This window comes from Balaenoptera borealis (assembly GCF_965194805.1).
Source record: "Balaenoptera borealis genome assembly, chromosome: 2".
In the NCBI taxonomy this organism is placed as follows: Eukaryota; Metazoa; Chordata; class Mammalia; order Artiodactyla; family Balaenopteridae; genus Balaenoptera; species Balaenoptera borealis.
This window is the reverse complement of record NC_138867.1, coordinates 99,594,150-99,607,875: the sequence shown is the minus strand read 5'-3', so window position 1 is coordinate 99,607,875 and position 13,726 is coordinate 99,594,150. Positions and strand designations below refer to the sequence as shown.

Below are 13,726 nucleotides of genomic sequence, written 5' to 3'. Positions count from 1 at the left end.
AGTATTAAACAGCTATAAAAAGAATGAGGAAGAAATCTATGAACTGACTTGGAGTGATTTCTAGGGGAGATTATAAAGTGAAAAAAAAAAAAAGGAGAAAAGAGCATATATGGCAATTTTTTGTGTGTAAGGAACAAGGAAAATAAAACACATGTACCTGGCTCGCTACAAAAAGGAACAAAGAGAGAATAAAACTAGGGAAAAATGAAGTTGGATACTTACAAAAGGGGAGAAGATGGAGTGCAAGCAAAGAATAACACTTCTGAGTATAACTTTTTATATACTTACGACTTCTTTTTAAATTGAAGTATAATTGACCTACAGCACTCTGTTAGTTCCAGGTGCACAACACCGTGATTCTACATTTCCATACATTATAAAGTGATCATCATTAAGTCTAGTTAGCATGTGTCACCATACAAAGGTATTACAGTATTATTGACTATATTCCCCATGCTGTACATTTAATGCCCATGACTCATTTATTTTGTAACTGGAAGTTTCTATTTCTTAATCTCCCTTACCTATTTCACTCATCCCTCCCACCTCCCCCTTCCCTCCCCTCTGGCAACCACGTTTGTCCTCTGTATCTTTGAGTCTGTTACTGTTCTGCTGTTTGTTCATTTGTTTTGTTTTTTAGATTCCACATATAAGTGAAATCATACGGTATTTGTCTTTGTCTGACTTACTTCACTTAGCATAATACCCTCCAGGTCCACACATATTGTCAGAAATGGCAAGATTTCATTCTTTTTTTTATGGCTGAGTAATATTCTACTGTATGTGTATACATGTATACACACACACACACACACACACACCTTTATCCATTCATCTACCAGTGGACACTAGTTATGACTTTTGAAACACGTTAACATCATACATATTCAAAAAACTGATGTAAATCAATCAGAATGGGAGGGGAGGTGAAACAAAGGAACTAACTACATTTCAAACAAATACTATATCTACACTGAAAAAAAGAAGGCAGGCAGGAACTAAGTAACTTATGAACACAGAATTTGACTATATATTTGCAGCCTTGGAGAGTGAGAAGGAAAAAACTAGTCTTCCTCCCGTGGTTCTCCTTTGCTCTCACATTATTACCACATTCACAACACTTCTGACAACAGATGTGTGGGGGTTTTAACCACACCAAGCAAGCAATTCTGTGACACCAACTGAGTATCCTACAATTTAACTCAGTCCTGTCTACCTGGAGATAGCATCAGATCCCACAAGTTAAAGGCTCAGCCTTAACTGAGACTGCCCTCCACTTCAGATGCTAATCACAAGTAGTAGGTCCTCAGATTACCCACAACTTCTGTCCCAGTCAAAGGTTCCCATGACCTCTTCCCCCTTGGATTTGTTTGCCACAACAGTGCGAAGAACTCAGGGAAACACTTATGTTTACCAGTGTGATAAAGGATACAGATAAACAGCCAGAAAAAGAGATGGGGGCGGGGAGGGGGGCACTTTTTTGTGCTTTCCTCTATCTTTCATTCACTGTAGTCATCTGAGCCTATTTGTTGTTTTTGACAGGGCCAAATGCTAAGTGCTTTTCACTGGTATCTCATTTAATCCTCACAACAAATCCTGTGAGATATTTACTATAATCAATCGATTTTACTGATAAGGAAAGTCAACTTAGATTGAGTAATTGACTCAAGTCTCAGAGCTAGTATGAGACACAAATGAGACTGAAAGCAAGTTATAACTAATGGGAAAGAACATGCTCTTACTCCTTCTGCTATGCTGCCATACAATGCCTTATAAATAAACATGATGTGAATTTAATAATTGTCCCCTAATTTCTTCCTATAATTAAAAATGACTTCTTTGGATGTAAAGCAACCAGAATTCCCATAACTGCTGATACGAATGTAAAATAAAATGGTACCACTACTTTGGAAAGCTAAACACAGGCACACTCAATGATCCAGCAATTCTACCTCTAAGTTTATACCCAACAGAAATGTGTCTATATGTACACTAAGAGACATGTACAAGAACATTCATAGTTATTCATAAAAGCTCCAAAGTAGAACCAACTCAAACATATAATAGAATGCATAAATAAACTGTAGTATATGTATTTTAAATGGATAGCCATCAAGGACCTACTGTATAGCACAGGGAACTGCTCAATATTCTGTAACAACCTAATTGGGAAAACAATTTGAAAAAGAATAGATACTTATAACTGATCACTTTGTTGTACACCTGAAACTAACACAACATTGCTAATCAACTGTTCTCCAATGTAAAATAAAAAGTTTAAAAAAAAACTGCAGTATAATCATACAATGGAATACTATAAAGCAATGGTTCTCAAACTCTCTGGTTTCAGTAATCCTTTGTACACTTAAGAAAATACTGAGGATAACCACCCTAGCTTCCCCCTCCCGAAGAGCTTTAGTTTGTGTGGGTTATCACTATCAATATTTACTTTTAGAAAACTGAGAAAATATAATACACTAATTGATAAGGTAATCAAAACTTCCCAACAAATAAAAGCCCAGGACCAGTTGGCTTTACCAGTGAATTCTACCCAACATTTAAAGAATAATTAACACCAATCCTTCTCAAACCCTTCCAAAAAACTGAAGAGGCCATTTAACAAGGCCAACATTACCATGATACCAAAGCTACACAAGGCACTATAAGAAAAGAAAATTACAGGCCAATTTCCCTGATGAATATAGATGCAAAAATCTTCAACAAAATACTAGCAAACTGATTTCAAGAGCACATTAAAAAGATCTTACACCATAATCAAGTGGGATTTACCCCTGGGATGCAAGGATGGTTCCATAAAGGCCATATATGACAAGCTTATAGCTAATATACTCAATGATAAAAAGCTAAAAGCTTTCCTCTAAGATCAGGAAAAAGACAAGGATGCACACACTCCCACCGATTCTATTCAACATAATATTGGAAGTCCTAGCCAGAGCAACTAGGCAAGAAAAAGAAATAAAAGGCATTCAAATCAGAAAGGAAGATGTAAAATTGTCTGTTTGCAGAAGACAAGATATAACATATAGAAACCCTAAAGACTCCACCAAAAAACTGTTAGAACTAATAAATGAACTCAGCAAAATTGCAGAATACAAAATCAACATACAAAACTCAACTGCATTTCTATATGCTAACAATAAACTATTCAAAAAAGAAATTAAGAAAATCCAATTTACAACAGCATCAAAAGAATAAAATACTTAAGAATAAATGTAACCAAGGTGAAAAGTCTTATACACAGAAAACTATAAGACATTGATTAAAGAAACTGACAACACAAAAAAACGAAAAGACATCTTCTGTTCTTGGACTGGAAGAATTAATATTGTTGAAATGTCCATACTACACAAAACCATCTATAGAGTCAATGTAATCTCTATCAAAATTCCAGCGGCATTTTTCACATAGGGAAAAAAAAAATCCTAAAATTCACATGGAACCACAGAAGACCCCAAATAGCCAAAGCAATCTTAAGGAAAAACTAAGCTGGAACCATCACATTTCCTTATTTCAAACTATGTTGCAAAGCTATAAAAATCAAAACAGTATGGTATTGGCATAAAAACAGACACATAGGTCAAAGGAACAGAATCATGAGCCCAGACATAACCTACACGTATATGGTCAACTAATCTTTGACAAAGGTGCCAAGAATACACAACAGAGAAAAGATAGTTTCTTCAATAAATTGATGCTGGGAAAACTGTACATCCACATACAAAAGAATAAAATTGGACCCTTGCCTTACATCACACACAGAAATCAACTCAAAAATGGATTAAAAACTTAAATCTAAAACCTGAAACCACAAAACTCCTAAGAAAACATAGGGAAAAAGGCCCTTGACAATTAGTGATGATTTTTTGCACACCAAAAGCACAAGCAACAAAAGCAGTAATAAATAAGTAAGACTACATTAAACTGAAAAGCTTCTGCACAGCAAAAGAAACCACCAACAAAATGAAAAGGCAACCTAAAAATGGGAGAAAATATTTGCAAACCTTATCTGATAAAAAGTTAATATCTAAAATATATAAGGAACTCATATAACTCAATACCAGAAATGAACAATCCAATTAAAAATGGGCAGAAGACACAGAAATTTTTCCAAAGAAGACGTACAAATGGCCAACAGGTACATGAAAAGATGTTCAACATCACTACTCATCATCAGGGAAATGCCAATCAAAACTGGATGAGATATCACTTCATACCCATTAGGATGCTATCAACAAAAAGATAAAAGATAAGTGTTGGTGAAGATGTGAAGAAAGGGAATCTTTGTGCACTCTTGGTGTGAATGCAGATTGGCAGAGCCACTGTAAAAAACAGTATGGAAGAGTCCTGAAAAAATTAAAAGCAGAACTACCATATATTCCACCAATCCAACATCTAGGATTATATCCAAAGATGATGAAATCACTGTAAGAGATATCTGTACTCCCATATTCATTTCAGCATTGTTCACAATAGCCAAGATATGGAAACAACCTAAGTGTCCATCAGTGAATGAATGGATAAAGAAAATATGTTTTACACACACACACACAAACACAAAAGAATATTATTCAATCATAAAAAAGAAGAAAATTCTGCCACTTGTGACAACCTTGTGGGCATTACGCTAAGTCAGACAAAGAAAGACAAATAATGTACATATGTATTCCAGTTATATGTGGAATCTAAAAACATTGTACTAATAGAAACATTGTACTAACAGAATAGAATGGTGGTTGCCAGGGGCTATGGATGGGGGAAATGGAAGATGTTGGTCAAAGGATACAAACTTTCAGTTATAAGATGAATAAGTTCCAGGGATCTAATGTATGCCATGGTGACTATAGTTAACAATATTGTATTGTACAGTTGCAAGCTGCTATTAGAATAAAGCTTTAATGTTCTCATCGTAACAACAAAATGGTAATTATGTGAGTTAAAGGATATGTTAACTAACCTTATTGTGGTAAAGATTTCACACTATATATGTGTATCACATCATCACATTGCACACCTTAAACTTACACAATGTTCATGTAAACTGTATGTCAATAAAGCTTGGGGGGAAAAAATAGAGAGATGAATCTGTACAGAAAATCCAAACTGGATATCATGCAAAAATCACTTGAAATAGACATATCTTCTTATGGATATTTTTAATAGATTATTAAAATTAATTCAATCCCTAGAGTTTATACAACATGATGAGTTAATAAGCATGGAAGTACACCAAACCAAACCAGGAAAACAAACTTTAATTCAAAATGGGCTCTGCACCCAAAGTTCATAGCAGCACTATTTGCAACAGCCAAGACATGGAAGCAACCTAAATGTCCATCAACAGATGAATGGATAAAGAAGATGTGGTACATATATACAATGGAATATTACTCAGACATAAAAAAGAATGAAATGTTGCCATTTGCAGTGACATGAATGGACCTAGAGAATATCATACTAAGTGAAGTCACAGAGAGAAAGACAAATATTGTATGATATTACTTATATGTATAATCTAAAAAGTAATACAAATAAATCCATATATAAAACAGAAACAGACTCACAGACATAGAAAACAAGCTTATGGTTACCAAAGGGAAAAGGGAGGGGGGCAAGTAATAAATTAGGAGTATGGAATTAACAGATACAAACTACTATACATAAAACAGATAAGCAACAAGATTTACTGTATAATACAGGGAACAATATTCTTGTAATAACCTATAATAGAAAATAATCATATATGTGTGTATGTGTATATATATACACACACACACACACCCCTACACACACATATCTCCAAATCACTTTGCTGGACACCTGAAACCAACACAGTATTATGAATCAACTGTACTTCAATTTTAAAAGTCAATCAATGTAATTCACACATAAACAAAATAAAGAAGAAAAAATAAACAAATAAAATGGGCTGTGTGTGATTTTTAAATAATCTATCTTTACTAAATTCTTAAATAAAAATAACCCATCTACCTGGTTTTAAATAAAAACCTAAGATGTAATACTATACATAACATTCTAAACCAAAATCTAAAACTAGTTTTATAGATTTTTTCCAAAATAAATTGTTCTGAAAAATTCATTTCAAGGTACCTTATTATTATCAAAACAATAAGAACAGCACTGGTTTATCAAATAAATTGCCACGCTACCTAAGCTTCAAAATTAATATGTATATATTGTAATTGGTACACTAGCTGCTTCTGTCAAAAGATCTGTAACCAGAATAACCTATTACTAAGCAATGAAAATTAAATTGAGAAATGAAAATCCTTTTATTAAGCATATGTAATATTGGGTTTACTAACTTTGAGACTAAACAAGGTGCAAAGAAAGAACTGAGTTCATATGTGTGCTTTCAAGCATACAATTGAAACATGATTTTTAACTTTAAATTTGGCAGACAACCTTCTCGAATATTCAAAAATTACTCAAGGCTGCAACAGTCAGCATTCTAATTTGGAAATCCTGTGATTTCTGTACAACACTTATATTTCCTGTTTTCACTGTTTTGTTTTAACCAACCACACCAGGTAAATATCCCAAAGAATTTCTTCCTGGTATACTTCCTGGTTAAATGAGTTATATTTGGCATGTTGTAATTAACATTATTCTCATTTTTTTAAACACAACATTAAGAATTCATATTACTTCAATAATTTTAAAGGTACCTTAATAGTATTTAAAACATAAAATTTTAAAATAGGCTATATTTAAAAAGAAGTCCAATTTGTACTCGTAATTGCATATGAGCACCACAAAAATCATTCTCTTTCTCCAGATACAAACAGTATCAAACTTTCCCCTCCTGTATCTCTCCATCCACAAACATTAACGTGCTTCTCCAAAACAAGAACCTCCTATAAAGGTTTCCCTACAGTGAACAAAACAAAAAGTTAAACTAAAGGATGCTTACAATTACAGAAAGAAGGAGAATGCTAATTCAGCCTCCATTTCTCTACCAACACCCAGATAGCTGCAGTCAGTCTTTTGACTTCTAATCTGGGTCCCCTTGGCTGGGAACACAGAGTTGTCTAATACAAAAGGGAGTCTGGAGTTATTACATGTTTGTTATCCCTCGTATAGCAAAGGCATTTAAATTCCAAACTAGAGACAGCAAGTCCTAAATATTAACACAATCTGTCTCTTGGAAATTATCTCCCTTTCCATTTCAGTAAAAACATAATTTCAACACTAAGTATGGATAATCTATTGTATATTAAAGCACATGTCACTAGCATGCACAGAAATATTAGAAAATCCAGATTCTAACTAACTATGCCTGTTTTTAACTTATTGTCTTTTACAAATAAAATTTTTATTCTAAAAACAAAAGTTGTCAACAGATCAGAACCAGGTTGCTCATATACTTTCACTCTAAAGACAGCATGAAATTAACAAGGGAAAAGGAGTGAGAGAAAAATTCATGTAAATAAAGAAAAATTAAAGAATTTTTGCTTCGGATATCTGAAATCTCTCCTGATTACTCACCTGATATTTATGGCAAAATGTGTAATAAATGACTTTGGAAAAAATTTTTTAAACTTTAATTGAAGTATTTTATTTGGACTCAAATCTAAATTATTAAAAATATTTTTTAAAAAACACAATTTTTAATTATATAGCAATAAGCCTTCTTTATCAATTAGTCATCAATTCAACCAGTATTTATCAAGCACTTTTTATGTGCTATGCATTATAATGAGTTTAGCCTTTATAATAACTGACATTTTTAAGGGTTTTATAGGTACTAAGCAATGAACTTAGCACTTTTTCATGTAACAACCCTATGAATAAGTTCTTCTTTAGCCCCACTTTACAGATAAGAAAAAAAGAAATTCAAAGAATGTAAAAGAACTTGCCCACGGATACATAACTAACTATAAGGACTAGGTTGGAAATCAAATTCAGGTAATGACTCTACTATTAGGTGACACCAGTACTTCAATCATTGTTCCAGGCACTCACAATGAAACTCTGGAAGACATACACAAGGCAAGACAGGTCACTAATATAATGAAAGTGCAAATAAAGTGCTTTGAAAGTATAAGAGAAAAGGTCACTGCCTACTAGAAGCTTTCTTATTAAGAGAAAAGTCAAAATTGTTTGATGCCAGTTTAAGTAGTAAAAAAGTATCTAATACTTACATATACTAACTATATTAATTTCATATTTTAAAATCAAGAATCCATGAGAAATGGCACTCAATTTCATTTCAATTTAAAACCTGTCAGACTGTATTCAGAAAACAGGATCTCATCTCTTGTAATCTTTCAAAACAAGAACAAATAAGTTATCTGCAAACATGCAAAGAGATGAATTACTAATGTAAAGTCTGTCTTTAGAGAAGGCATAATGTAACAGGAGAAACATAGTAATTCTTCAAGTGGGCCTGCAAGAGGAAGATTTCACGTCCCTAGCTCAAGTAAAACTGGAATTTGGAGAGAGTTTTTTAGTCTGCACATACCATCTACCATTAATGTTTGTTCTCTTTCTATGAAAAGAAAAAGAAGCCAAAATCAAAAGAGGTTAAAAACAAAATTCAAGGAGTAAACAACAGATTTTACATTTTAACAAAGATAGTAATTTCAAGAGAAATAAATTTAAGATGTATATAGTGTCCAGTAGACTGAGGGCAAGAAACGTGGCTTATAATGGAACTATCAATTTAATGTTAGAGAGTCAGGGATGGATTATCTGCAAAGGAAAAAAGATGATTGTTAGTAAACTACCAACAAAATTATAGAGACCTGGGATCTCTTTATACTAAATAACAACAAAATGTTTATTTTTACCTTATTTACTGGACTTATTCCTGAGATCTGGAAGAAATCTGCAGTAGGCTTGGTGGGAGATGATTAAAGCCTGGTCTATGGAAACAGGCTAAAATTCAGTAGAACTGTGCAACAACCTACATGATGGCGTAGGATAGTCTTATCTTTGGCACATTAACTCATCTCTCCTTTAAAATAACAGAAGCATTCACCAAGATTTTATATACACTTAGAAGGGTCATCTAGGTGTATAAATAGGCCAACATATTGTATATGCTTTTAAGTTCACACCACAGCTTACATAGATTCTGAATGCCTTCTCAGAAAAAGTTGTTAGAATTTACATTGGAGGAAGCACTCATATAATTTTAGGCAATGGAAGAGAATGTAATGTTACCATCCTATAATCTCCCACTAGCAAAATCTTCTTAGGATGATCTTTATTTTCTAAACAGCAAGAGCAGTGAGCAACGTTCAACTGCGGGGAGACTATGGTTGCCCACTGAGACCCTCAGAGTTCACTCTCCTCTTGAGCACTGAGGCGAGGTCAACTTTTAGAATTAGAATCTCTAAAACTGCTAGTGTCAAGTGCAAGTTAAGGTGTGTATGAGTCACTCTACAGGGGAGGTACAGACTCTATCTGAAAGCAAAGTACTTGGTTGGCAGAGATCTAAAAGCACAATTCAGGTATTAAATGCCTACACCATGTTAAATAATAACTACTTTTTTTTCCTATTATTTATTCCGACTGATAAAGACGACAAAAAAAGTCAAAATCGGATGAGAAGAACACCTGGGGCATCTATTAAGGTGTTTATTTTGTTTCACTTTTTTATGCAAAATTACGTTTTAATCACAACTAAGAGCCATCATTCAAGTTGTAGCACAAATCATGAGCACTATACATATATTCAGATATAGGCTATCATGTGCAATACTGACTTATAGCTTGAAATTATTATAAAAACTATACTTAATTCTTTAAAAAAAACCCGCTATGGTTAAGGCAGAAAATGTCAATATACTGGTAAGGAGCAGAAGTTTGGGGCCCTCTTCCTTTCACTATCTGGGGAAAACAAATGAAAAACAAGACACTTCCATTTAAACTTTAACCTGGAATTACCACTACACACCAAAGAGGAGTTTTCCTAAGAAACAGTAATGCAACTTTTAGTAATTAATGTGAACAATCTAAAATAAATATAAGCCTCCCAGGACTACTAAAACTGTTACATATGGAATTAAAAGAATGGCAGGAGTGAACCATTTACGAAAAATAGTTTTTTCTTTCCAAAGTTATTCCCAGTGAATTTAAAGAAAAATAAGTGAAAAGCACTGTTTTCACTATATTTTTACCCAGCGCTAGTTGTTGACAGCTACCTGTTTTTAAGACACCCACTCTTTTTAACTACAAAGACACTTAACCTAAACTTAGAGGAAGAAATGAAACCAATCCCAACTATTCCTCAACTTGACAATTAGAGCCTATGGAGTGGGGCAATAAAAAGCCCCCACACACATTACACACCAACGATTCTCGGATAAACGACTTTAGTAAACCTCCCCATCCCGAGGACGTCAGATTAAAAACTTTAAAAATCCTACAAAACATTCTAACTTTCGAGTTTAGCCTCTGTACCTTAAGTAACTCAATGACCGAAGCATTATTGCCTCCTTCGTTCTCAAAGGCCAGGTCCGCCGGCCCTAAGGAGCTGGGACCTCCGTAGCGGACGCCCCGCGAGGGCGACGAGGCTTTCTTGGCCTCTGCCCGTCACTCTGGGCCGAGCCCGGCTGACTCAGGGGCGCCGACTCGCCACGGGCGACGCGGGAGCCTCACTCACTCACCGTGAAGCGCTGGTCGCCGACGCTGCCCACGGAGAAGCAGTGGTCGCCGGGGTTCACAGCCCCAGTCAGCACCTGGTGCAGGTTCATGTCGGCGCCTTAATCCAGCAACGGATGTCGCGTCCGGCTCATGCCCGGGGTCAGTGGCCGTTTCCCTCCCTCTTTCCCTCACGGGCGGCGGCCACTCTTGAGAGGAGACGGCGGCAGCGACAGGCGCCAGGAGCGGGAGCCGCTCAGCTGCGGCCCGCAGCTCATCCCGAGCCCACGCGGGCGAGGCCCGGAGGGGGCGGACCGGCGAGCGGGCGGAGCGCCGCGCTCGTCCGCGCACCTGTCACAACCCGCGCGGGCCCAGGTGAAACTCGGGGTCGACCCAGCGGCCGCGACCCCGGGCCGACTCACCGGCCAGGAGGGACACGCCGTCCACAACACTTCCTCTGGGTTCTGGGTGGCTGGCCCGGACCGAACCCAAGTGGCGCAAGCAGCACTCGCTCGTCCTCCCCACCCCTGACCTGGCTCTTCCCCGCTCCGGTGCCTGCCACCCCCACTGGCCTCGGCGGCTCTCTACGCGTCGCTAGGTCCCTTTGGCGGAAATATCGCGAGATTCTCGCGGCGAAAAGGAACACTGCGGTAAACGATTTACTTTTTTACCACAGTGTACAGAACGGCAAGTGGAAAACGCCTCTTCGAGTGAGATGTTGGCCAATCCAGAGATCCAGTCCACCTAAGGCTCCGCCCACTGCTGAGGACAGACCAATCTCTTTGAGGCTTGTGAGGGACGGTGTGTGTTTGAATGTTGAACGTAAGGAACCTAGTAAAGACATAAAGAGCCTTGGAAGAGGTAAGGGTTGTCAAATTATGCTTTAGGTTAGGGCTTAATCTGACTGTTGGGCCAGAAAGCTTAAAAGGGAGAAGTGCATTATAAATGCAGTTGCGGTGTCTTCGGTCCTGGTAGAGACTACAAGTCCCAACAAGCACCGCTCCCCTAGGCGGCCCGCGAATACTCCAAGTGAATGTGAACCCTGCAGTGTCTCTGTCCCCGCGCAATGGTTACCCCGGCTGGACGCGCGTTTCCAGTTCGCTAAAAAGGAAAATTTTGAAAGGTTTAAACAGTTGACAAGTACTAAAATGAAGGGTTTTCACCAATGTTTAACTTAACATTCGTTTTGAAGTAGTGCTGATAACAGTACTGCACCAGCCCTGCGTTGAGCTGTTTTGGAAAAACCTAAGAATTCCAGAATGTTTAGTGTCACAGTCTCAACTGTGAGATTCAACTCTCATTGTATTTTAACACAAGTTTTGTACTATTATTGATAAACATCTGTTTATGTCTCCTCCCAGGTACCCTCTTAGGGACAAACTGTCCTGTATCCCAAGTGTCTAGCAGCAGTGCCCTTTCCAACCTAGGTGTTCAGAAAATGTTAAGAGTGAATGTAAATAGGAACTCCCCACCAAAAAAAAAAAAAGTAGTTTTTAAAAAAAATTGCTGAACTGATTCTGATTTTATACCCTTGTGGTAAAAAACAAAAAACAGAAAACAAAACAAACAACCCCCCAAAAAGTTCACACTATTACTTGGATAGGAGGAGTACTGGTAATTTTATTTCCTTTTGCTTTCCCTAAGTTTTTTGCAGTGTACATATACTTCGTTTAGCAATAAAAAAAAGTTACTTAAAAAATAAGTTTAAGAAAAGAATCTAAAAATTAGTGGATATATGTATATGTATAACAGATACACCTTGCTGTACAGCAGAAACTAATGCAACATTGTAAATCAACTATAATAAAAGCTTTTTAAAAAATAAATTTAAGAGCCATCTCCCTTTTTTTAATTTGAAAGATGTAAATGAATTCCATTATTTATCCTAGTCTCCTCATAAAAATGAGGGATTTAAAATTTGTCTTTAAAAAAAAAAAACTATTTTATTGAGGTCTAACATACTTACAGTTTAATTTGTGTTTTAATTATTAATTCAGATTTTATTTTAAATGACTTTAAGTTAATTTTATATTTTAGATCTTAAATCAAGATTTTTCTATATTCCACATAAATTCTGTATATAGCCCAAAGTTTAACATGTTTACTCATTCTATTCTGCCTATCTTTTGGTTTTGAAGGGCATACTGTATAGCAGAATAAAAGAAACTAAGGGACCTAGTAGTTGGAAAATCTGAGATCTACTCCTGATCTGTCATTTGCTGTGTGACCATGGAAAATGTCTCGTAAACTTTGTTTTCCTCATCTGTAAAATTAACAAGTTTAACCTGATTATCAACAACATTTTGCTTGGCATTTTTATTCCTGATAAACATCTGTTAGTTTTTATTAAATTCCTTCATCCTTGAAATAAACAGAGTTTGACTCCTGGCCTAATCAATCATTTAGACAAGTTGCTTAATCTCTTTGTGCTTTACTTTCCTTATCTATAAAGTGGGGATAGTAATAGACTTTAGTCATACAATTATGAAGATTAAATGAGCACAGTGTTTAGCACATAGTCAGAATTCAATAGGTGTTAGCTACTCATTATTATTATTATTAAATTAAATCTAACCTTTTGACATATTCTTTCTAAAGTTTTCCATATAGTGTCAAACCTCAGTCCAAATCAAATTTTCCAGTGATGTTTGAGACGCCACAAATGTTCTGAGGCCATTCCCAGTCTGTATCCAAAACTATGGGACTACAATACAACAACTAATGAGAAGTGAGGACATTCCTTTTACTCTTATTCAGAAAAAAATGCCCATTCAACAACCTATCTTTGATGTTTAGCAGATGAACTGTTTCAATGAAACAACTAAATCCTTCTACTATATCTATTTATTCCACTACAACTACGGCCTGCTGTCTGGTTTTATATAGTCCTTGAGCTGAGAATGTTTTTTACATTTTTAAATGGTTGAAAAAAATCAATAGAAGAAAAATATCTCATGATACATGAAAATTATATGAAATTCCCATGTCCATTAGTACAATTTATTGGAACACAGCAATGCATAGGCATTTAGATATTGTCTATGGCTGCTTTGAGACTACAACTGCAGAGTTGAGTAGTTTCAACAGAGACTATATA

At 35.9% G+C, this 13,726-nt stretch overlaps 2 protein-coding genes across 8 annotated transcripts in view; one reads left to right on the top strand and one right to left on the bottom strand.

Annotated features, from left to right (window-relative positions):
- Positions 1 to 11,145, bottom strand: part of DMXL1 (Dmx like 1) — a 130,748-nt gene extending 119,603 nt beyond the window's left edge. For 4 of the 5 annotated variants that reach the window (XR_014239005.1, XM_082374680.1, XM_082374681.1 and 1 more), the window contains exon 1: positions 10,656 to 10,791. Coding sequence is in view for 3 of the 5 variants with exons in the window: in XM_082374680.1 (XP_082230806.1) it covers positions 10,656 to 10,742 (87 nt within the window). In the remaining 2 variants the exon portion in view is untranslated. Of the gene's footprint in view, positions 1 to 10,655; positions 10,792 to 11,051 lie in introns of those variants that run through there. The other variant, XM_082374683.1, reaches the window with a different exon arrangement.
- Positions 10,767 to 13,726, top strand: part of LOC309622085 (uncharacterized protein) — a gene marked incomplete at its 5' end in the record, with an annotated part of 40,949 nt that continues 37,989 nt past the window's right edge. The window contains 2 exons of one of the 3 annotated variants that reach the window (XM_082378431.1): positions 10,767 to 11,490; positions 13,228 to 13,301. In XM_082378431.1, the coding sequence (XP_082234557.1) occupies positions 10,767 to 11,490; positions 13,228 to 13,274 (771 nt within the window). In that variant the 3' untranslated portion in view covers positions 13,275 to 13,301. Of the gene's footprint in view, positions 11,491 to 12,767; positions 12,856 to 13,227; positions 13,302 to 13,726 lie in introns of those variants that run through there. The other 2 variants (XM_082378432.1, XM_082378430.1) reach the window with 2 other exon arrangements.